The sequence below is a fragment of the Nilaparvata lugens genome, chromosome 6 (genome assembly GCF_014356525.2).
Source record: "Nilaparvata lugens isolate BPH chromosome 6, ASM1435652v1, whole genome shotgun sequence".
NCBI classification, from domain to species: Eukaryota; Metazoa; Arthropoda; class Insecta; order Hemiptera; family Delphacidae; genus Nilaparvata; species Nilaparvata lugens.
This window is the reverse complement of record NC_052509.1, coordinates 54,017,654-54,044,701: the sequence shown is the minus strand read 5'-3', so window position 1 is coordinate 54,044,701 and position 27,048 is coordinate 54,017,654. Positions and strand designations below refer to the sequence as shown.

Below are 27,048 nucleotides of genomic sequence, written 5' to 3'. Positions count from 1 at the left end.
GTCGCTTCACAACGTTTTTAATTATTATACGGGAAGTGGGAATCGGTTCGCTATTCTCCGTATCAGTATCCACGTCGATTCAGGTAATTGTATGTCAGGACTGGTAGTCCGTATATTGTTCCTTCTCTGTAGTAAGGTGGCCTTCAGTTTAAAGAGTAATTTTTCTCCATTGAATTTTTATTCTTGTAGGGAAATCCCTATCCTTTTTAAGAATAGTTTTTCTCAATTAATTTTTATTCTTGTGGGAAAATCCCTGTTCCTTTTGAGAATAGTTTTCTCGATTAATTTTTGTCCCTGCAGTGAAATTATTATCATTTATAGTAAGTTTTCCTTGCTTGGCTTTCATACTATAGAGTGGCCCTGTATTTTAAATTCGCTTAGCAGTTTCTGACTTGCTGTAATACCTAGTAGGAAATTCCAATCATTTCCTTGAGAACTCAGGTACAGCTTGAGTTCGTCCTTGTCGAAGTTGGTAGACTGCGACGTCCTTTCTCTTTCTTTCTCTTCACTTTCCCTATTCTAAAATCCTTCTAGCTCTCAGGTACAGCTTGAGGACTTCCTCGCCGAAGTTTCTAGACTGCGGCATCCTTTCTCTTAATTCTTCCTGTGTTAAAATCCTTCCTGATCTCAGTTCCAGATTCGAGATCGTCCTAGTCGCGGGTTTTCAGAACCGCGAATCCTTTCTAAAATTCTTAGAAACCTGTCTTCTTTAATAGCAAATATTATTTGCTGGTTTTCCCTGTGGAAAATTCACGAATTTTCCCGTGATCTCAGTTGCAGATTAGAGATCGATCTTGTGGTAGTCCTTAAACTGGCAATTACTTGGAAAAGTCTATTGAAATCTTTTCCTGAATTAGGAGTCTCTGACTCGATATTTTCCTTGTGGAAAATCCTGGAAAAATCCTTTCCTACCCTGACAACGACAAACTGTTGTCTTCCGGATATTATTCTACAGACTGTGTCTGTGAAAAATCTTTTCTATCCTCTCATAATAGTCGATATACAGACTATTAATTTAAAAGCGTTTCGGACGATTGAGAGTGATTCCCATACCCTTAAGGGCAGTCACAGATTGGCCCTTAATAACCGGCGCGCAGTCACCAGATTAGCGCGGGAATCCTGTTTAGCAGTTTCAGAATTGCTGAAAATCATTTCGCAGCTGCAGGCTCGTGTGTGTATGTGTGTATGTCTGTGAACACGATAACTTCATTCCTAATTAACCGATTGAGTTGAAATTTTAAACTTAAGGTCCTTATACCATGAGGATCCGATAATAAGAATTTGAAAAAAATCGTTAGAGCCGTTTTTGAAAAAATCGTGAAAAACATGGTTTTTTAGTAACTGTCATTTTTCTCAAGGATATTACGGAGCTCCTGCAATTTTCCCAGAAATGAGACTCATGTCAATTGATAGGGCTTATGAATAGCTATCCATGGTATAAATTTGAAGAAAATCGTTAAGCCGTTTTCGAGAAAACCGTGAAAAACATGGTTTTTTAGTCATTATCCTCCATTTTTCTCAAGAATATTACAGAGCTCCTGAAATTTTCCCAGAAATGAGACTCATGCCAGTTGATAGGGCTTATAAATAGCTATACATGGTATACATTTGAAGAAAATCGTTAGAGCCGTTTTCGAGAAAAACGTGAAAAACATGGTTTTTTAGTAATTATCCGTCATTTTCTTCGCCATCTAGAATTGAATTTTATTGAATTTCTTATTGTCGGATCCTCATGGTATAAGGACCTCAAGTTTGTAATTTCAAGTCAATCGGTTGATTAGGAATGAAGTTATCGTGTTCACAGACATACACACATACACACACACACACAGACCAACACCCAAAAATCATGTTTTTGGACTCAGGGTGCCTTGAAACGTATAGAAAACTCAAAATTAGGGTACCTTAATTTTTTTTGGAAAGCAATACTTTCCTTACCTATGGTAATTATAGGGTAAGGAAAGTAAAAAAGAGGGATCATTGAATGTCAGCTGAGAGAATACCATCAGAAGTCTATAATTATCAGCCAGTAGGCAAAAGAGATGTTGGCAGACCACGCACGCGATGTCAATAATAAGGATTTTTATGTTTTTTTTAAATAATATAGCCAGATATGAGTCGGAACAGGTTATAGCCTAATGCTTGTTTGTAAGAATAAGAAAAGAAGAAGAAGAAGAAGAAGAAGAAGAAGAAGAAGGAATGGAAAGGAATTGAAAATGTTGATATTTATTTTATTTCCTCATAGCCTTCTTTGGTAACGTTGCGGTGTTGAAGGATCATTAGGCTGTCTGATCTGTACAATGACCGACAAGAATAGCAAACGAGTCAGGTGCTGACTTTATAACGTGGATCTCATTATAGTATTAATCCAGCAAATAACCTGTAATATCGTTCGAAACTATAGTCATTGCCAATTTCAACTCTAGCAGATTGGTCTGTGCAATCAGAGATTGCATCGAACGATGTCACCTGCTTTTTCATTGGGAGGATATTTGTGTAACGACACTAGCGCTGCACCGATGGTGTGCGGTGGAACCGAGAACTAGCAGCTCTAATGTGTTTTGTGACCACTGGTAGCCTAATGGGCCACAACTACAAGCAAATTAAATGCAATCGACGAGAAGCGAAAATTCGCTTGTCTTTAGTTTTCCGGGCTACGATAAGGGTTGGAATGGTGTTTAAAAACGGGTGGTGAAAAAAGTCACCGAACGTTTCACCTATTAGAGCTTGGGAACGCTGCTACATTGGAATTGCTATATAGTGAGATTCACTTTAAACTGTCAGCATTGAAGAGACGAGGTGCATTGGTATTATTGATAAGGAATACTGGCAGTTTGGAGTAAATATACACTCTCCACTACTGCATTACTATACTGAACGAAACTTTTTGGATTATTTTCCTGCATGTACGAGATTTCACGTAATTAAAAGTGTTCGATTTGTTTGAATCGGTGCAATCAGCACTTGTGGTGAAATTTATTTTAAACTGTCAGCATGCTATATGTATAACATCAATGCTTCCCATCAATGCTAACCGTTCAACGTGAATATCAGCTGTTGAATTGAAAATGGTACCTGGCTCATTGAAACTATCACCATTTGCTATCGGTTTGATTTTCATGGTGTGGGATATAATCATATTGATTCCATTTGGTTAATTCGACCCTTTTCGCCTGTTTCAAACATTGATGCTGTCATAAGGGCATTGTCTATTCTAGTGCTTTCTTCCATTTATTTATTCTATTCATCAACAGTGTATCAAATCATAATGATATAGGTAATCAAGAGAGGAGGCAACAGGCAGAGACCAAAACGGTCAAAAGCTTTCGAAAATAGTTATTTTCTCGAAACTTTTCATAACAGAATCCATTATGGATTCTGGTACTATTTTAACAAACTGTTTGAGCTGGCCGCTTCAAATCCTATGAATTTTATTCTCAAATGAATGCCAGTCATAATCAATGGAATTGTATCTGCTATATCGATTTATACTATTTCGAGACACTGCACAGAAAGCAGCTGTTTTCCAGTCCCTACGTAGATCTGAAAGACATTGTTTGCAGACGACTCTCGTCTGACGTCAGAACAGGTTTCTTTCCGGCCTAGGCTGGAAAGAGTACCCTTCCCAGCCGCTAACATGGAATTAAGAAAGGTGATCAAAAAACATCTGATCAAAAAACTTTTCATTATTTGTGCTCATTATTCAATAATTAGAACATTTATAATAATATCACCTTATTGTCATTTGAAAGAATAAAAAAGTATGAACTCAACCTTCCACATAATTGAACATCATCTCTTAGGTTATTTGGACAAATCAGAATGAAAAATAAAAATACTTGGACAGTTTCCTGATATTCAGATCACCTCAGATTTGCTACAGCTATAACCTTCCACTTCTGCTTTCAACAACAATTCTCATATATATATATATATATATATTATATATATATATATATATATATATATTGTTTATTTTTGTGTGTGGCGGAAAATAGCGTTCGCACCACGGGCTAAAATGTATTTCCGGCTCTCAATCTCTTCTAGTCCTCGGCCTACGGCCTCGGACTTGAAAACCGATATCGAGCCGGAAAAATCGCATTTTCTGCTCTAGGTGCGAAATATACTATTGTTACATATTCAGCCTCTTTAACAACGATAATTACCGATTGGAATAGTTTTAGAAGATAATTGGAATTATAATGATCAATATTCTCAAAATTATTCGGAAATCAAGCGTACTGCTCCCAAATTCAAGCATATTTTGTTAATGATAGAATTGAATTTCCGTTATATGAGAGCTTGGTGTATGATCATCAATATTCACACAAACTATTCGGAAAATATTGTTCCCAATTCTCAGCAAATTCCTTTCATGAACAAATGAAATATTGTCATACTTTTGAGTCAATATGACAAAGCGAAAGTACACATTTTATTATTGTAGGCTCTTTGAATCGTTTAGTGAGTGAGCTAATATAGGGGAGTGCAGCTCGAAGCTGACAAAAAGCAACCAACTCCACAGATAGAATAGATGTAGATATGAATAAACATCTATATGAATATTTCAGATACAGATATAACTGGATAGATATGAATGTGAATATGAGAGTTTAAATAGATATAGTGTCTCGATTAGCAAGACCAACCAGAGTTGCATGTTTGAGCATGACACGATAGGGCATGGCAGCCAGCTACAAAAACACTCATCACATGTGAACTACGCCCTTCTACGAATTTCGCTCTTGATAAATTCAATTACGCAGAGAAAGCTCTCATTATGAATGCGTTCAAGTGTTAGTGGTCATGTAAGATAATAGCAATTATTGTGGTCAGTGTGCTTTCGATCATAGGAGATCCATGTTCATATACGTTCAACCATTAATATAATTATCATGACTTATATTTTTGGAGTTGAATATTTTGATAATTACCAAGAATGAATGCAATTTATATAGTGTTAATACTCATGTAGGCATAGATACTATTAAACGAAAATCCCAATTAAATGCTGTAAATAACCCCGAAGACTTCTGCTACTGCAAATATCGAAAACAGGGTAAACAGCTAGCTAGATGGAAATTCGATGAGCGCTACTATACAAATTTATTTTTCAGTTTCCGGGCTGACAGATGATACTGTATTTGTGTATAGTAGCGCTCATCGAATTTTCATCTAGCTGGTTACCCTGTTGTCAATATTTGCAGTAGCAGAAGTCTTCGGGGCTATTTACAGCATTTAATTGGGATTTTCGTTCAATAATAATTATCAATAAATGATTGGCATTTGACCAAATGCATTTTTCAATTTATTTCTATTTATAGACCTATGTAGGTCTTAACTCTTCCGAGAAAAAGTTTGTATATTACTCTACTTTGAGCATAAAATATGTTTTCCTCGAAACCATTCAATGAATACCTATATTGTAGCCAATAGAGAGACTTTCAATCCGAACCATTCTAATGTAATCATACTTCATGATAGTTCTTGTCAATCCGAGTTCATTTACATATTGCCTCATGCTTGTATTCAGTTTCAAGAGTTTTATGTAAACTGTAAGATAGCCTAATGTTTGCAACTGAAGGTTGAGTTGGTGGAAATATTGCATGAGTTTAATAGACTTCATTAAACATATTGATTCAAAATTAATATCCATTTTAAGAGTAGCAAGTACAGCTCATCGATTTGAGAATAGTTTAAACTTCCCAACGATGTCTGATTCTACTCAAAACCTCCAGTCTTACAAGTTCATCAGCTCGAAAAAACTGGTAGAATATTCAAAATTAACCTTCAGTGATAATCAATTCAGTTCTGGGGGAAGCATGAAAATGAAATTCAAAGCATGAACCGCCCCTCTCTATTTCTATTGGTGATTGGCAGTTTCAAAGTCAGATGGGAGATATACTGCGTCACACAACGTCGACCAATCACGTGCGAGTAAATTCTAGGCACTCCGTACAAGCCCACGCCCAAGCACGCCCATCGGCTGATCACATTACGTCATTTTCAACGATAGCCTAACTCCATTTTGTCGAATCATAATCAATCAACACAAAGTGATTTACAGTATTAGAAGCCCACTTACAGTGATTATATTGTGTGTGTGTGTGTTTTTAGCTTTGAATTCACTGAAATACTTTGAAGTAATCAAATTCAATTCAATTCAGTGCATTAAATTTCATCACAGCTTTTGATCCTACGGAACTGGAATTGTATTGTTTGCAGCAAAGCTATTACGTCATATTTTTGTGAAAGTGTTGATGTGCATGGCCCTATTAGTGAGGTTAGAAGGCGCATTATTAAGGCTATCCCTCATGGAATACAGTGGCGGAATAGGTTCACTTAATATGATGACCATACTTCTTATTAGTTTTATAGAGTAAATCAAACCTACAGTTTAAATTCCTCAACTATTATACTCGAATATTTGTTGTTATTAACGCATTTTTCCCCTCTGCTTTCATCAACTTTCTTTTCACAGTGCCACCTGTTTCTATGCTCAATTGTATTCTTTCTATAACTTATTATCACCTTCATTCTGTATTTATTACTTATACTTGGATTACTTTCAATTACTTATGCTTTTCTCATAATTTTCTTATTTATTTGTATATTGCATGCACTGTATCTCTCATTTTTTTCTAGTAACTTGTTTAAAACGATTGTCTTCTTTGTTCTGTAATGAATATTTTGGGAATATGTTTCTATTCATTGAAGTTCAGTAAAATAACAGTTTTGGCTTTTTTCACAATAATAATCATTCATTGTATGATTCCTGGTTGTAATCAGAATATTAAGGTGATATAAAAAGATGTTGTCAATTCCACAAAGTTTTTATTTGAGTCCAAACTAGTTTCGATGCACTTGGCATCATCATCAGTGGTAGACTGATGCATGGTGCCATGGTGACTGAGTGGTGGATGCCAAGTGCATCGAAACTAGTTTGGACTCAAATAAAAACTTTGTGGAATTGACAACATCTTTTTATTTCACCTTAATATGGAGAAATTCCACAACATCTCTGTGCAAAGTGTTAATTTTAGTAATCAGAATATATTGGATCATTTATTGTATATTTGGGATCGAAATATAACCAATGAGAAATAATACAAATATCGAACGGTATATTTAGTATCAAACGGTGTATCTCCTCCTTGGTATAACTGAGATCACAAGTTAAAATCAATGATTTGACGCGAACTCAGGAACAAATAGAGTACAAAAGAGGATAGGAGGATAAATTACATTGTTAATATAGTATTACTTATGTTTCAATATCTTCTTATATTTTATACTAAAGACATTTTTTTGTGTAATGATCATGCTTTTATTTCAGCAATTTATTCAATCCGTTTCAATTGAAAAAGTGTAGGCTACAGTGTAGGATGGAAAAGGAAACTAAGGATTGAGGAGAGAAGGATGGTACAGCGTAGATAAGGATGCGTAGAGTGCAACAAGGAAGGATAGGGCAAGAGTTGGAGGAAGAGAGAATTATGATATGTAAGCGAGGAGACGGGTGGAGAGGATGGTTAGGGAAGAAGGCATGACAGAGCAAGGAGTGCTGAGTACAACGGGTGATAGACCGAGTGGAGTAGTGTGTTGAGGGATGGATACGCAGGGTATAAGGGAGTATGGACAAGAAAGAGAAGGATGCGTAGGGTACGAAGGAGGATGGACCAAGAGGAATAGGGTACAAGTGGCGGGTGCGAAGGGTACGGAGAAGGATGGACCAAAAGGAGAAGGGTGTAAGGGAAGGATGCGTAGGGTACGAATCAGGATGGACCAAGAGAAGTAGGGTACAAGAGAAGGATGCGTAGGGTACAAGGGAGGACAGACGAAGAGACGTAGGGAATAGGGCAGGGGAAAGGGACAGGAACGGCGGAAGAGGGGGACTGTAACAGGGAAGCTGCGTTGGATGAGGCAGGCGCCTGGCGCTGTGACGTCACACGCAGCATAGCAGGGCATAGCAGCGTCGGGACGCTCACATCAGTTCAGTAGCACCGAGGGCGAGGTTTGGCTTGGATGTCGCGTGTGAGCGGAGTAGTGACGCCGCGACGGCAAAAGTGCTCTTGCTCCTGCTTCCTGCTTTTGCTGCTCGTCAGCCTGGTTGCCTGTCAGGCCACCACCAATGTCGACAAGATACCGCTAGGTGAGTCCTATTGCAACGATTCATCATAAGACAAGATCACCATTCATATAGGAGTGTAACCTATAATCATCGGCTATCATTGGTGACACCAATGTGTGTGGTTATACTATTTCTAAACGGCATCAGAGTCAAGTTCTACGTTTAGTAACTACGTCTAGTGTTTACCACGAGTAGTTAATTTTATGGTACTACTTCTACGTTTGGTATTTTACTGGGAGTAACCTCTCAATCCTTGATGGGTTTGGTATTTTACTGGGAGTAATCTCTCAATTCTTGATGTTTTATGTGTGCTTACAACTATGTGATCAAAAGTCAACGTCCTACTTATTGTGTCTACGTGTGGCTAGTTATTATAATGCAATTGTAAAATATAAATATGAGAATCTTTGTGTGGATACTCCTCATAATGAATTATTATTGATACAAGTGTACCTATTACCACAGTTGAACTGGAATCAAGTTATCTGTGCTACAGCTTATAGTCATCGTTGTGTTATCAGTTGGTGAGTATGAACTGTTTCTAGTTGGTGTCAATGAGTATGAACTGTTTCTAGTTGGTGTCAAAGTTGGATTTAATGGTTCCAGTATATGATTATATGATACTGGATAAATAATGAAGGTTACTTTTCTAGATATGTTCTATCCATCTATTCTTCCATATTCCGTATATTCTATTCATTATGAGGAACTAACTTGAATCATGACTGTTTTATGATAGAATAGTTTATATGATATGTATACGATACAAAAACCAGTGTATGCAATGTAATTCATTCTAAGTATAAATCCTATACTTTTTGTAAATATAACAGATGAGAATGGAGATAATTATAATACATTTAATAAATACCCCTTTTTGTATTTTAATAAATAATACATAATGTGGGAGCTCCATAAAGCTCTTTTTTCTGCTCATCCAGGGAATATAAAAAAATATTATATATTTCTATTTATAATATATATTATTATAATATAATATTATATATTATTATAATAATCCTATTCCTACAAGATTACTACTCTCCCACACCAATATAGTTGTAATGAATGTTATTTTAATATAATTTTCAAGATTGATTCACTTTATCCTGAAAGTGATAAATCTCTCTTCAAGAATACATTAGAATATGGTTTCGCTGAACCTGAGATATACAATGGAGTTACAATACAAAGAGAGAACAATATTGTTCTAAGATTAAGGCTTTATAAATGAGTGGATTTGATAATAATTTATTCATTCTTGTATTGACAATTCCAGTATTACTGGGTCAAAGCATTTCTCTCACTCATTCTTTCTCTCTCATAGCTTGCCCGAAGCTGGTCTAAATTTCTCCAAACCTCAAAGGAGGCCGGAAAGCCAAATACGATTACTGCCTTCTTATCTCCTTTGTTTTGACCCTGGATCGTCTTTATTATAAGATTCACTTTAAATGGTTGGCATTGGTTGAATAAGAGTTCATTCATAAGGGATGTTGGATATCACTAGCGTTAGTGATCTTCTTCCTGTATAAAACAGCGCGCTCTCACTTACTCTCTGTCTCTCTCTTTTTCACTCTCAATCTCTCTCTCTCTCTCTCATTCCCTCACTTTATTCATCTCAATCACTGTTATAATCTCTCTTCCATGACAAGTATGTTATTACCTATTATTAATCATTTTTTGGTTATTGAATAGAGTGATGATATTTTATTCGCTTGTATGTTATTTTCAAATTCAAATCAGAAATGTGAAATTAGTTTAATTCACAAGTCTATGAATGTAAAAGATATTAAAAATAATATTCATATGGAAAACATTATGCAGCTCAAAAGTGACAAAATGGTCAATCAATTACAGCACATATTTCTTACTTAATTAAGTAAGAAAATTGAAAATTAGAGTGATAGTACAGATTGGCTGTGTCAGCCTGATATGATGACTAGTTGCGTCATGTTTTCCTATGCTATTACCATCATTCGAATAAAGATCCAAGGATCAAAAACTTGAGTTCTTCAAGACAACATTCCAACGAAAAGTTTCCGGGATAGATCCACTCGACATGCTTGATAGGGAAGTAGAGGGAGAGGGCTCAATGTCTTGCGAAATGAGCAAATATTTCAAAGTTGCAACGTAAGTTGTTTTGTTTGATCTTCTCCTGTCTGCCTCTCACGTGGAACCAACAATGTGGAACACAAGTAGAAGAGGAATAAGTTCGAAATGAAGGAGGAGTACTAAAGGGAGAAGGAAGAGAAAAAGGAGAAGGATGAAATGGGAGAGGAAAGTGATGGAGAATGGAGGATCAGAAATCAGAGTAACGTAAAACAAAAGATCATAGAAGAAAACGTGAGTAAGAAGAGTAAAATGAAAAGTGGAACTGAGGAGATAACATGAAATTTAGAAGAACCAAAATGGAGAAGGGTGAGCAGAAGAAGCGGAACCGAAGGGAAACGAAAATAAAAAAGGATAGAGGAAAGGGTTGAAGTAGTGTAGAGGAGGGGTCGAGAATGAGAAGGAGGGCAAAGATATTGGGAAGAAAATGGAGGAGCTGGGATGAAGAGGCAGAAATGAAGAAGTTGAGTAAAATGAAGAGCAAAGAAGACAAAATATAAGTGGAAGATGATAGGAATATCATGAAGAAGGAGAAAAGCAGAGACAAGACAAGACGATAGAGAGCGAGGAAAAATAGGACGATAAAGTGAGAGAAAGAGAATATGAACAAGAACAAGACGAGGAAGATGAGGACTTCAGAAAAAAGAAGGATTTTTATAGATGCGAATAGAGAATACGATTCATATTATTTGAACAGCTTCTTCGGACGATATCGTTGTACTATCACAGAGTAGTGAGTATTGAGGAGAGGAGTTTTATTTGTTCTCTCGTAAAAGTGTGCCCGGCGATTTGTTTTATTCGACCTGCTCGATCGTCTTTGGTCTTCGTGTGTTTTCAGTCCTCGGAGTTCAGTCTTTGACTGATATTTACTCCCTCTGACTACTGTTGCAAACATCCGCTCAGCGAATCTCTCTTAATTTCGCTTAAAAGATAAAGTTCAATCTTCAAACTCACGTCTAGATGTTCACTTCAATCTGACAGCTTCCCCCATAAACATGAAAACTTCTCATTCAACCAACTAAAACTGTAATTTCAAAATGAATCCCACACGTTGCAAAACGATTCTCGATCTGTTACAAATTTGTACTTTATTCGACTCCAGGTTATTGGGTTCGATTGGTCTACTCGTTCATTGAGGTTTGTTGATTCATTTTAGAAATACTTAGCGTAGCGTAGCTTCATTCATTCAATACTCCAAGGAATAATACTCTCTATTACTTTTGTTACATCAATTTGAAATTGGCTATAAGCTGTTTGGAGCTCAAATCAATGGATTGACACAATTCCTGTGTATCCTGAATATCTTCTGTATATCCTGATCTCCTGTATTATCTATAGTATTTCCTGTAGTGTAGGATTCCTTTAGTATTTCTTGAATATCTGAATATGTAACTGAATGAATATTGACTTTCTGGTTAGGGCTACTATTATTCATCAGGAATTAGAGAATCTAGATACCTTCTTGACCGAGCGAAGTGAGGTCTAAGATTTAAGTCGACGGTTTTGCATTTCTCTTTATGTTTATATGTTCCGCATTTAAAGCGAAACGCAGCAATAGTTTTCCATGAAATATGACAGATATGTTTCTTTTTGAATTTCGCTTCGACGTATACATAAGGTTTTTCGAAATTTTGCATTTAAAGGATAATACAAAAGGAAAAAGAGTCTCCTTCCAACGCCAATATTACCGTGAAAATCAGACTTTAGAATTATACATCATAAATCAGCTGTCGAGTGGATTATAAATTGCATGCAATTCAATATATCAATGTAACTTAGTGGAAAAAACAGTTGTTGTGTGAACTATTAATTGCATTCAATGAGGTATTCAATTGATAAATCGATGTAGCTTAGTATATTCTCCCGACTTTTCTTTGCTTTCAACTCGGTAAGCTTTTGATAGTAGCATAGCTGTTTACATAAAATTATTAGCGTTGTCGAAACAACAACCCAAACACAGTCTGAACAGGAGACTGTGGTTTATAACTTCGCAAGGTCTACTGTTCACAGAACTACTAGTATTGAAAAATTTAATTCACAACATGTTTCACCATATCAATAACATTTTTTAAGTGAGAATTATTGGATTTTTCATACTACTTAGATTTTCTATTCCCTGATGGATGGATGAATTCCTGAATTTTGAATTATCTTAATCTGCATGAAGTATATTGGTACTCAAGATTTAACTATGGTCATCTCATTGCTTGAATTAGAATATTGAGCTATTCAATTCTGAAAAAAGGTACTCTATTCTATCTTCCGAAACAATGCAAGAAACAATGCAAATCAAGGAATTCATTTCTCAGATAGCACTATTTCTGGAAATGGACTTTCCCTAATATTGGTAAGTATCCTGAATCTGTTACATTCCTTGTATTGAGGTAAAATTTATTCGAGGCATTCAATCAATACATTCAAAAATAAAAATGCAACAGCATCCGTCAATAATTAACCAGCAACAATTCCCCAAATACTTGATTTGATTTCCTAAATTAATTCTCCAATAATTCATTGGAAACCTCAGATTAAATGTAAGCCTCACTCAACAGATCAGATAATTGATAAAATGCAAGGCATTCATAGATAATTCGAAATTCAAATATTCTGACAGGTTCAGTGAGATTCTTTCCAATTTGTCATATATTGTTGAATGGGAAACATTATTTTATTCACGGTAGATGCTTGCTGATAGTTTGAATCGATGCCTTCACTTCAGGTGCGAATAATTCATACATCACGTTATCAGCTTCACTAATTTCTATCATTCTTGTGTACGGTGGGATGTACTTAAAAATGTTAACATTCCTTCCATTTAAATCACATCAATGATTGCTTCTCATTGAAACAATATTGACATTAGGGTGAATCTCACTTCGGTGGAAATACTGTGAAATTCCAGAGCACCTGATTGAGACAGAAATGTGAATGAAATCCAGCACCAGATTTCAGATGAGATCATTCCATGCAGTGTTTTCCTTGTGTTAGCAGATATTTTGACTGGTTTGTTTATTAATGTGTGGTGAATATTCGTGCAGGTGTGGTACGCAAGGAATTCGGTTTCAAAGTATGTTGGTTCTGATTAACAGAGCAATGCAATGTGCCGCATGTTAATTTACGCGCAATACCTTACAGTCCTCCCAAACCGTGTAGCTCTAATTAGTCCTCCCATTCAGTGATGCTATAATTGGTCAGTCATTCCTGTGTCAGTCAACCGTGTTTTGTCAGTCATTCTGCTGGTCAACCGAATTTGTACGTCAAAGAATCACAGAAACATGTTGTGGTAGTGATACACAAGTTGTAACTTTCGGAAAAGGTTGTAACCTTCAATTGACTCTGTATCTGAAAAAAGTAGTACTGTAGTCCTGCGAGTGATACTTCAATGCTCTGTATCTATTGAGTAATAAATACTTTATACACTAACTACTTCATACATTTTCCTTTAAAAAAACCTGAAGATGATGTGAAACATCGAAACCAGTAGTTTCAATATTATATATTATATATATTATTATATATATTTCATTATATCATATTCAATATTATATATTATATTATATTATTTCCAGTCCTTGTCTCAACAGACAGCAATAGTACCATAGCTACCAACTGTTTAATTAAATTGAAATAGATTTCATCATATCATAATAGATTTCACAGCTATGGAATGTTCAATAGAAATGAAAAATAAATTTAATTCAAGTTCAATTCTACAATTCCTTACTCCAATTTTAGTCTAATTCTTTTTTATTTCCAATTTTAAATCTCCTCTCTTCTATCAATTCATAAACTACACCTTTCCTTATTCATAACTCACTCAAATCTTAAATATCCCGTTTGTAACCACCCCCTAAATACCCCATAATGTCCCCTGAATCTGTACCCTTTTTCTCTTCATCCGTCTGCACCGCGTAATCTGTGGTCTTTGCTGCTACATTTGAGTCTCCGTGCGTACTCTGTGGTCGACCGTTGGATTCAAAACTGCAGTCTGCTCGGTTGAGGAAGGAGACTCAGTCTCCGAAAATTTCCCCCCATTTCTAATGTAAGTTTTTAAGTGTTTTCAATCTATATCTTGTGTCTCCTGTTTTAATTTATATTATATATATATATTATTATATTTATATATTATATATTTTATATTAAAAACTTTAAGAAAAATGTACTATAATGCTATTTTATAAATTCATACATCAAATTAGATAAATTAATTATACATTTGATACATCAAAACACTTCAAGTATCAACTAAATACATCAAATAGTAATAATACTTTGGTAATATTGAGAGTTATTTCTAACTCTTAATACACTTCACCAGTGGAGGGTTTAAATTGTTGGAATCTTGTTCTGTGATAGAAGATCAAGTGTACCCGTATTTGAAATGTTATCGAAGTGATGCATTGATGCGGAACTCTACTCCAAAGAGAAGACATAACACACTACCCACATATCTCTGTGATGCTGTAGTAGGAGCCACTTGTTAACTGTCAGCATTAGTTGAATGAGAAGCAACGATGCTATTGAAAAGGAATGCTGACGACAATTCAAAATGAATCTTTCCATATGCGAATTATCATTATCAATACAGCATAAATGCAGACAAGACTACTGACAGTTCAAAGTGAATCTTACCATATACAAATTATCATTATCAATAGCACATAAATGCAGACAATAATGCTGACGGTTTGAGTGAATCTCACTACACAAATGATCATTATTAATACAGCTCACAAAAGCAGACAACAGTTTTGCTAATAATGGTTGAGGGCATTCGCATATTACAATGTGGATATGGGTGAGGATGTGGAAGACGATGATGCGTAATAGCAGCAGAGCAAATTTCGCTTTGACATTAGCGCTGTCTCGCGGTCGATAGCCGAGCTACAGGCTTGCATGATCAGCACTTCAAAGCAAAGGATCCGCACACGTTTGTAAGAGAGAGGCTGACTACACTCATGTCATCGTGCGCGATTGTCAGTCTCAAAGTGTGTCAGTCAGTGTGTGTGAGACTGAGAGAGAGTAGAGAGAGGAAGAGGAAAGAAAGAGAGAGCATAGAGAGAGAGAGAGAGAGAGAGAGAGAGAGAGAGAGGAGAGAGAGAGAGAGAGAGAGAGAGAGAGAGAGAGAGAGAGAGAGAGGAGGGAGAGAGAATAGAGTGAGAGAGTGTGAGAGAGAGTGAGTGAGAGAAGTGACAGGAACAGATAAAGATAGTGTGCGAGAGAGAAATAGAGAATGCTTGAGAGAGAAAGAGTAAGAGATGGTGAGGGAGTGAGATACTCTAGGGCGTGAGAGGAAGTGCTCTAGAGAAAAAGAGATTTAAAGTGTGAGAGAAGGAGAAAGAGTAAGATAGAGATTGTTAAAGCGTGAGAGATGGAAAGAGATTGATTGATTTGTCATATGCCATTCTAGATTGAGAGAGAATGAGAAGGAAATATAGGGAGTGGGCTAGTGAGAGTGGGAAAGAGGAAGAGTAGGTGTGTGAGTGTGCAAGAGAGAGGCCCCACATCAATCAATACTCACATCATTCACTTGTTATATACCTTATGGCTGCTAAATCTTTGCTCTCAAATATGGGTCAGGTGTACACGTGTGGAAAAATTATACATTATACCGTTTTATAGTGATGGAGGTGGCAGCTCCAGCTTGAGCTAAATGTGAATGAGCAGCAAAGTATCGGGAAAATTGCATGTGAACTAGTTGAGATTAGGTTCCCGTTAGACTTGATATAGACTTTTTGATAGTCTCCCGTTAGACACTTTACAATTAGAATTGAAAAAATTCTGTCATAATCAAGAAATTGTGTCAATAAAACCTCAAGGTCGGTTCACCTTCAGGATATTTTGAACTGACAAACGAATAGTCTTCTGTGACAGCTGACCTTCAAATGTATACTTACAAGCAGCTGATCACCTGTATCGGTTGCGACTGGAAATAACGTTCTGGTTTTTGAGTGTACAGGCAGAACTTTTCAGTGTAATGAAACATACATTATTCCAAAATTTCATATTATTGCCACCGCTTGCTTGTCTGCCAACATCTCTTTTGTCTACAGGCTGATAATATTATAGATTTTCAATGAAATTATTCTCTCAGCTGACATTCTTTGGATCTGCTAATTTCATTGATGCCGATTATCTGCAAATCTTTCATTAATGCTATACTTTATAATAGCATTTGACAATTATTGATGCTATAGATGATTGTGTATCATCCTATAAATAATTGTATATGATTGACTGCAAAGTAGACTTTCATGGGTGATTAAAAAATCATTATAACATTCAGAGCTGCAACAATTCTTATTTCCAAAAAAATTTAAATATTCAATAGAACTACATATTAAGGTGGAATGAATGAGAATATTGTCACATTCACATAATTTATTTGAGCCAAAATTAAGTTGCAATTCACTTAAGACACCATCAGTAGTATTTTTTGGCTAGTCTAGGACAATATCGCTCTTTTTCACCTTAAGGAGAAATTTCACAACATCTTTGTTCGTACTGTAGAAACTCCATAAAATAGGAAACATTCAATAAAAAAACACATAATGTGATCACAAATCAGTTAGTTGACTACCTCATGAATAACAAACTATCATATTTGAAAACTTCACACCAATCAGTGGTCTAGATTAGCTCAGAAATAAATAATTAACAATTTCCAAAATCCATATTAGGTGTGATGCTGTATGACAACATAGCTCACATATACACACATGCACTGGGAACTGCCAGTATTGGCAGTATGAGGAACATTATTGATGTTATGTAGGAAATGATGACAGCTATTCCCACTATAGTAGCACTAATCGGTGACTGATGCTGCATGGCAGCATTGGTTGAATGGGAAGCATCGATGATATAATGTTAGGAACTCTGACAGTTGAAAGTGATTCTCACCATAGCAAATTTACATACACAGTAAATGTGGTGCGAAGGCTACAGTCAAAGAGATGACGTCACAACGTCAAAACATGACAGCCGTGCAGTGAACATTATCCGGACACTGATAAGAGAACAGAAACGCTTCTGATTTTAGGCTAGCCTATCACTGACGGTTTGTACAGTCGTGTCATTACAACAACGTCAGTTGCCCGGCATCAGATTCACTCAAATCCGACAGGATTCCTCATAAATATCATCAATACTTGCCATTCCACTGATGCTGACAAGAAACGTCAGTCAGCGATTACCATTCAGATCAGCCTACAATGCCTGCCTATCTGCTGATCCGTCCGCAAATATCAGCATATTAATTACTACACGCTGTTACTTCAGTCCTGGAAAGGGATAGGGACGACTACTGGAAAGGGATGGAAAATGTATGGGAAGGGTCTGATGGCATATCAGTGCATGCAGTTTCCAGTAGTTGCATTGATAATGATTTATTGGTGGTCCGTTTCAGAGAAGCGACTGCTTTCTGATTGCTTTAACAGCCTACAATCAGGATACATTGGTGGCTTCTGTAGCTGAAGAAAATAGCAAGTTGCTCCATTCAATACGGATCACTATAACAACAGTTACAGTGCAGCACGGGAGCTCCTATGTAGAGATTCACTGCATATAGTCAGTATTAGTTGAATCGAGAGAATTGTATTTAAGTGATAATAATGTGAAATATCTGTTCTATTTTCGGTTTTGGAGCATCTAAATTTGAAAATCTACTTTGTGAACAAGACTATTCAAGGACTGAACATTCTCAAGTGAAGAGCTACAAGACTTAACGTATCAATCAATCGAATTTTATCTATTCAAGTAGTTGCATATAAAAGACGAGCTTCATAACATTGAATCGTCACAATCAATAATAAACACAGATAATACAATAGTGCAAGGAGGAGACGTCAAAGATAAAACACTGCTTCTAGGAGTACCCCCTGGAAGAAATCGATCAATTTCAGTTGAAAATTCTTATTTTATAATAACTCTATTATAAATGTCATTTTCTTCCCTCAACACACCCACACAATCATCCACTGTGTATGGCGCTCTTTCTACAGAACTTCCCTTTCATCTTTGAAAAGTTGGAAAAATCTTTGAAATTATGGGGGAGTCTATCTTTAATTTTTATTGCGCAATAGTGTGTGCCTTTCTCCAGAAGGGTTAGTCTATGTGCCGGGTAACCGAGGATTGAGCCACCACTACAACGGATAACGCTAAGTACAACGGATGAGAATGCCCCCCAATTTTTCTTGTGTAACCCTATCCATTATTGAGAGATGCATAGCACAAAACTACCTTATTTCTACTCTCCCTTTCATGCAGATAATGTTCTTATCGTATGAATGAATGAATGAAGAGTTGTAGTATTTTCCATATGAATGATGCAAGTTTGGAGTCAGCAGTCTTTATAAAAAGGGAAAAAATGAAAGGAAAATAGAACAGGATTATAGAACAAAAATGTCACCCAATCTGTTGCTACCGCACATTCAATTAATAGAAAATAGATAAGTTGAATATAATATTTCTTAATGGGAGGAACCAATGCATAGAACGTCAATACGAACATAGATTGTCAAGATTTCCATTCTGTGATTGAAAACACTCAAAAACTGAGTGAGCTATTTTGGCACTGTGGTACTAACTTGAACGTCCACTAGAAATCGATTAATTGAGCTTAAATTTGATGAATGATCCAAATTATCAATTCTTCGAATCAGTTGAAATATCACACATTAAAAACAGATCCAAATGACATTAGAGAGATAGAAAACTTTGTTTGATTACGTTGTAATTCTGGGAAAAAGCTCAAACACCGCAGCGATTAGTGGCACTGCCACCTGAGTAAAATCCCGTACAGAAAACACCTTAATTGGACTGTTTATTTGTTCATAGCAACTCACTGTCAGCGTTCTTCTCATTGATGATTCCCATTACATCAATACAGACAGTTTGGCGTGAATCTCACAGTAGCAATTGAAACTTTTTTTACCAACTAACGAAAGCATTTCAAACTGTTTCACTAATTACAGTCACACGATGGCTGACAAAACTAGTTCCACTAATCACCGTGAATAGTATTTTCAAAAAAACCCTCTTAAATAAGGGAGTGCAATGCAATAATAGTGGACTAGGATGGGCGTCACTATAGAACAGATAATATTAACTTTGGATACTATGTATGTTTCGAATGTCATTAATGTTATGGAAGCCACTACTGCAGTTTTCACAATATGCAGATGTGTTGAATTACTAAGCGATGACCTCATTAACAGTACGTCACATGACCCACTTTAGAGCTACTCAATCTACATAAACTAGTCTTTTCCATCCGTTTAAACTGATCCATTAGTCTGATACAGTCTCGTATTACAGTATTGTACAGAAGTATGCTGCACTAAGTAATATATTTAGAGTATCCAATATATTCATGTTTTATTTTATTTAGTGTTTATTAAATGCAATATTTCTTCTATTTAATTTGTTTTTCGATCCGTTATAATTCAAAATTCCTGGTTTGTGAATCTTTGGGAAGTGAACTGAACTCGAGTTCACGAAGGGAACGAACATAACATACTTTTTAATAAGTTTTTTCATCAAAGTTCGGGAAAGGATCAATAACCAAACATTCACCATAATAGTCAAAGCGTGAAAGTGAGATTCATGTTCTAGAATCAGCATTCTGATCAAAATTAGTTCCCTATTCATCCCTGCAGCAAAAGATTGTTCTGCTAATAGACAAAGCAAATAACTCTAAATTGCTTGAGTAGAACTGTTTGTAGGCTATGTAGAATCAATAAAATAGAATAAAAAAAATTGATTAATAAATTGATGTTTATTTCTCAAAAAAAAAACAAACTACAACATCAATTACACAAAGTATTAGATACATTTCAATTACATACAAATGATAATAAAATTATAATGCAAAATTGATTAAAAGAATATGAATATCCATATCAGAATATCCATTCATGAGAAGATGATATTTTCCTGATGTTTATACATAAAAAAGTATATCAAACATTCTTTATAAAATAATAAGGGAAGAATTGGCTTTTATACACGTACGGGATTGGGAATTCACGAATGGCAAATCATCACGTCTGAACTACTTAACTGATTAACTTGAAATTTTGCATATAGATACTCAATTTACCGAGGATGTTTGAAGACGTATTTTAATTTTTCAAGATTACAGAAGGTCAATTTTTTAAATAGACACTAGTGGAGCACGGATTACCTGCTAGTTAACAATAATCATATTAATTCTAAGATTTGATATACCGGCATGAATTCAATCAAGCTATTTCCTATAGAAGCGGTGAAAACAGAGATGTGATGAGTACTCGAACACATGGATTCAACTGATAACTGTAATCACTGACTATGTATTCCACTATACTGTATTTTCATCCAATAACGTTTCAACAGAAAACACAGCCCGCGTTGAAAGCATTTCTTCAGCTGCGTGGTAATAAGGCAACAGCTTGCCACATGAATCATCAGCCGCTACTTTTGCCAGCACTGCTGCTGTCTCTCCGCTTTTAATCACACAAAATTAATCACTCACTAAAAACCGACTCGGCTAATTGATGGCGTTCTGGGATGAGCCGGATCTCTTGCACCGGCATACCCGCTCGCACTACCGTATTACCAACAATACAACAAACAAACACTTGCAAACACTTGCAAATCGAACTTTAAACAGTGTTGCATGATTAACGCGAGAACGTGAGAGAGTCAGAGAGATAGCAAGAGAGACAGCCAGAGAGATTGTAAGAGAGAGTTAAAGAGATAGCAAGAGAGAGGGAGAGAGCAGGGGATAGAAAGAGAGATAGCCAGAGAGATAGCAAGAGAGAGAGAGATTGAGATAACAAGAGATAGCTAGAGTGGGCAAGAGAGAAAGTCAGAGAGATAGAAAGAGAGAGAGCCGGAGAGATAGCAAGAAAAGCCAGAGAGTTGGCAAGAGAAAGTCAGAAATGTAGGAAGAGAGTGAGAGAGAGAGAGTGCGAGTGAACGCAAGAGATTAAGAGAGAGGTAGAGCAAGAGATTGAGAGAGATAGCAAGATAGAGCCAGAAAGATAGCAAGAGATTGAGAGAGAGTGAGATAGGAGAGGTAAGAGAGAAAAGAGAGAGAGAGAGTAAAAGAGATAGATAGATAGAGAGAGTGAATGAGAGAAGAGCATAATGGCCACCCGCTATCTCGTGAATCCAAAGTTTCTTGCTTCATTAATAAATTTCTCTCGACTGTCTCTACTCGCAGTAGCTACTCGTACAAAGCCAAAAACATTCGCTCATCTATTATTCATATCGGAAATTTATAATGTCGAGCCTAATTGAATAGTCATTTATAATTTGAAGCATCCGGAGACTCTGATATCGAAGTTGTAGAACGGTTTTCCGAACAGGTGGTAGAGCATTGCCAAAGTTTGTGTTCAACTCTTTTGCTTGTCGTGAAAACTTGATTCTGTGGATTTGCTGTCTGGTTTTACATCATGGTTGTTCATCACGTTTCTGTAATGAGGGTTGAGTAACGATATGGAGGTTGAATTTGAGGAGATCCATGGATAGGTCTACTGCTTTCAAACTTTTTCTCTTGACTAAACCTTGTTTTAACACAGATGAATTAAATGGTGAATGAGAAAAACGTTTTTGATAAGTAGTAAGCATATTATCTGAGCAACATAAAACTGATTTATCTGGATGATTATCCAGATTATTATCGGATTATCAACATTATCGTGATTATCAACATTATTACCATTTTGTGATGAGCAACAAGCCATACCAAACTTGAATACAAGAAATGTAAAATATGCTGTTTATGAAGTAGTAAATTTGAATATATTTTGAAATTCTATAATGATTTATAATTACTCTTACAGCTGTCAGCATTGGTTGAATCTGAAACATTTCTTCTATTTATAAGAAATGCTGACAATTCAAAGTGGATTCTTCATATACCATAGTCCTTTCACTGACCGTTCTCTTCAGACCTATATCAAAGATCCTCCGGTCATTGGACTACCAGTCAGCGCGTTTTTCACACTGACATCGCCCACAATTCATTCTAATCCCAGTGTAATCCCTTCTCCTCTCTCTTCTTCTTCTTCATGTCACTCTTCTTCTTCTTTTTCTTCTTGTCGCTCTTCACCTCTTCTTTTTGTTCTCCTTCTCTTCTTTTTCTCCTCTTCTCCTCTCCTCTTCCTTCTTGTGTCACTCCTTCTAATCGTTAATCCGGCTGTTTCTGTTGCTGGAAGAAAGATTGCAAACTATTTAGACCCTTGCTGACATTTTCCGGCCGACCCTCTGATAAAGTCAGCCTCCCCCAACTAATCTTGCTGGTTACGTTCCCCCTCAAAAAGCCTCAATCACCCTTTTCTGTGTCTCCCTGCAACCGTGAATTATTGCTCCTACGAGACTTTCGATCTGAATATTATTTGGTTTGGAAGTTTGCTATTTCGTGTCTCTCGATCAAAATAGCTATTCTCACCTCAGCGCAGGGGAATTCACTTCAGAATATTCATTCTTCATTGGGATCATTTCTCCATTCATACTCAATTTGCTCCCAAAATAAACACTTGACATTTGACATTCTTATCTGTGGTCGACATCGTCATCTACGCCTGAAGCTGGCACCTGGAACAGCCCTTAGATGGGGGTGGTCAAGGAGATGCGCTTATGCACCTCAGCTCGAGGTGGTTGACATCAGCTAGAACGGCAGTCTGATCTGTCGGTCACCTGATGGCTAGAAACGCTGGCCTCAGGGCAAACAATAAGGATATTCGCCTCCAATGACTCGGTCCAAAGACAATGATGATCATTCAAATACAAGTGAGAGAAGGAATGATCTCCTTTTCAAAATGATGAGAATTTATAAAATAGGCCTTCTGCCTTTTCAAGTTGAACTTTAATACTTTCATCATTGAATGCAATTATTATTATCAAATTACTCCAGCTATAGATTGCATTAGTATATTATCATTGAGAAATTAAATTTACTAACACCGTATCAAAATATAATTAATAACATACAATTTCCTTGTATTATTTTTTCTAGTAATGCGAGGTATCATGTAAAAAGCAACTATATTGGAAAAAAGTGAATCATCGGTTTTTTCTCTCAAGAAACCAAAAAAATTGAATTGAGACTTCGTGTGACCGAAATCTTAGCCATCGCATGCAAAAATCGTAGAATACATCGACGAACAGTTTAAGCTGCGCGCCCGAATCTATGAATAAAGTATTTCGCCTAATAAAATCAGTTCGATTCTAAGGCGAGCGCAGAAGAACATTAGGATGCAGAAAGGATTCACATGAATAAAAAACTCTGTCACGGTGGTGTGGAGTCAGAAAAGAATGGAAAGACACGAAGGAGGTTGCAAGAAAGGGAGGTAAATAGTAGAAAGAAAGAGTGTCACCAAGTAAAAAATCACTCTTGGACCATTACAGTCGCAGAAATGGAGTGTAAATGGCTTCAGCTGTTTCAATATATGCAGGGGGCGTTGAGTGGTTTGATTTATTCAGCTGCTAGGGGTAGAAAGGGGTACTCAACCCCCACCACTCAAGGGGGTACTCAATCCCCGTTTTGGGAGGGTTTGTGGTCTTGCTCTATTGTCACTGTCACTTACAACTTACAAGGGTAGTGCCGGACTTAGCTTGAACTTGGAACTTGCAAAGTTTGCGCTTACTTCACGGATGGAGTGTCACGAGCAGTTGGCGATGAACTGTTTTGATCACCTGGCAAATGTCTCTGATATTACAATGGAGTATGAATGATGTTTGTCATAGTTGTATTGAAACTTTAGACTTTCAGCATTGGCTATCATAGCACCGAGTTGAAGACTTATAGGCTATTTTATTTCAACCTTGATCAGCAAGAGCTATTGATGAAGGAATTCTCACTATCATGGTAGTTATGGGTTATAACTCACTGACCTCTTATATTGGCTAAGGACCAACTGGAAGATTGACAGCATTGATGCTATCTTTAAGAAATGCTTACAGTTTACTGCAAATCTCTTGATTTTTGTTATCACACTCCATTGGATGAAAAAAAATTGGAAAGTTGAAAGATGAATATTGTGAAGATAGGTAAATTTGTAAGAGAGGTTTAGCTGTAAAACGAATCAGGTACCGTAATTTACAATGCATTGGTGGAGTAAATATTGAGTGGAGAGGAAATTGATGGGCACAAGAGAGAGGAAAAAAGAGAGAAAGAGTGAGAGAGACAAAAATAAGAATGGAAATGAGACTATGAGAGAATTGTACCCTGGGAGAGATCAATAATGTGATGAAGAGATCGACAAAATGAAGCATTCATATCGATTCGTATGTTGACAAGGGTCATCTTTATTGAAGTCATATCGTGGTAAGAAACAGTCATCATTGGTTGGATGGGAACCAATGATATTAGTTACAAGGAATGCTAACAGTTCCAAGTGAATCTCATTGCCTGGCTTGTTGCACGATATGAGAGCCACGTGATATTTTTTGCAGTACGTGATCTGAAGTGAAGATATGATGATGAATCCTGGACTATGAGTTTTGCCACGTGGAAATTCCTTGTAAAATCTGTGATGAACATCCAGTGATACCGTCTCTATTCAAATTGGAAAAAACGAGAAGAAGAAAGCTTCAGTAAACTGATATGTAATCAGTAAACTGACTCCAAAAATGGATTCTCTCTGAGGGCCCACCTGATCGCGCTTCATATGGATTGATATCTGATTCAAAATTAGTGGAATCGAGGCAAAATTTCATTTTTCCGGGTGGTATTTGGAAAAGCACATACAGGGAAATATGAACTTCATAAAAATCATTCAAAAAAGCTGGTGAACTGGATGGAGATTCAGTAGCAAGAATAAAGGAAAGAAATTTTACACGTTTCAGATGATGGCAAAACGCAATTGTTGCGCACAGGTATGAGCTTAGGTGAGCTGAGACCTCGTGTGATTTTGGAATTAATGGAGATGAAGATTCATGGTTTTAGAAACAGATACTAAGAGATTCTTGAGAACTATCGATATAATTTTAATAATCTGTGTAAGTCTTCCGCGAAAAAAAGAATTGGAATCGTCACCCTAATATTTTAAATCTGTGTATCACAGATATTTCAGATATTCCTGGGATTGTTGAGAGAAGGATGATTTCGAAAATATACTAAACCTAATTAATATTAATTATTCGAATTTTAAAGGTGGTTTGCTGAATACTCAGCACCCATTTCAGCTACACTTGAAAAAATTGAACCTTTTTGTTGGACCAGGTTAAGAAAATATACCTCCTTCATGAATGAAATCGAATGAATATGCTCAAAATAACTGATTTCATCATTACTTGTCCATTGGAACAATTTGAAATACCATTTTCCGATGTCACATTCTGATAAATCTCTAGTGAACTTGTTCAATTTGAAGCAGCAGATTATAATATAGTATGGGTGATTCCAAAATAATTCCAGATTATGTTCATGACAAGCTTCGAACAAAGAATTAAGAGCAATTCATCATTGCATGGATCCAATAGTCGATCCCTTATTGTTGGATGTTATCGACAAATTTGATACTTAGTCCGATAATCTCAATTAAGAACTCACTATTGAAGTACATGTATATGATTCTCCATGCTATTCCAAACTCATGCTTCAATAATTTGGAATATAACTCTAGGGTACCTGTATTGCTTGCTTCGATTCTTAAACTCTCTGTTATTGTAATGATGTTGATGATGAGGTGAATTATGATTGTGATATTGTATGATATTGTGATTATGGATATGTGATATATATTACTATTGTGGTGTTATTGTGAGATGTTGTGGTGAATTATTGTATTGTATTGTGATGATCTTATTGTATTGAATGGATAAGACTTGATATTATCAAAATCACTAGTTTATAAACAATCTGGGAAACAAGTTTCTGTTGTTTGACCATCCACTCTTTCTGTACCTTCATTAGCTGTTCCAATTCAAAATAAATTTCAACTCATGTCAATTTCATAAATTTCCATCCCCGAGATCCAAACAATACGCTAGAAAGCCACCAATCATTGACTCAATGATAAGAATCCGTGTTTATAGACTGGAAACTACGTTTAACATGAGAGTAATAGCAGATCGAGAGACGAAACCCCGCCAATAATGTCTCCAGCAGGTTGCAATATCGTTTGTGGTCTACTGCTGTACGGGAGAGGAAATTTGAAAAGGAAAATAAAATAGAAGGAAGAGAAGAAGGGAGAGAGAAAGAGATAAATAGTGGGAGAGTGGAAAAGAGAGAGTGAGAGAGAAAGGAATGATGGAAAAGGAAGGAAGATGGAAGATGAAACGATGGGTAAAATATGGTATGGAAAGAGGAAAGGGAAAAGGAAGAGCAGCCAATGAAGATGGGAGGAGGAGAAGAAGATTGAGAGAAGAAGGAAAAGGAATAAAAGAAGAAGAAGAAAAATAAGAATAAGAAGAAGAAGAAGGAGGAGATAGTGACTGTGGGAAGGTGGAATAGAACAGAAGGTGAAAAGGAAAAGGAAGAGGAAGAGAAGTCAACGGAAAGGAGAGAGATCAGGGAGCGATAAATAAGCCTACAGAAGCTTTTGGGTGGAGGCAGTGACGTGTAAAATATTCCACGACTGAAAGGGACTCGAAAGAGAGAAAAAGAGGGAGTGAGTGAGAGTGGAAAGGTTTGGATCAGCACAAAAGTCATCAGGCCGTGATTTCTGCGAACTTACCCCTCAATGGCCACCCTTCCTCAATGGACTCCCTCTAATGGCAGCCAGCCAGTCGGAATGTCTTATGAAACATCGATTATCCAACGGGTCTTATCACACACATTCCCACACACCTACAACCAGACCTATTTCCCCCAAATT

General features: G+C 36.4%; 1 protein-coding gene across 2 annotated transcripts in view; it reads left to right on the top strand.

Moving 5' to 3' along the window:
• The first annotated feature begins 7,982 nt into the window (after positions 1–7,982).
• Positions 7,983–27,048, top strand: part of LOC111046950 (glutamate receptor 1-like) — a 351,004-nt gene continuing 331,938 nt past the window's right edge. For both annotated transcript variants that reach the window (XM_039431259.1, XM_039431260.1), the window contains exon 1: positions 7,983–8,149. In XM_039431259.1, coding sequence (XP_039287193.1) covers positions 8,023–8,149 — 127 coding nt within the window. In that variant the 5' untranslated portion in view covers positions 7,983–8,022. The remainder of the gene's footprint in view (positions 8,150–27,048) is intronic.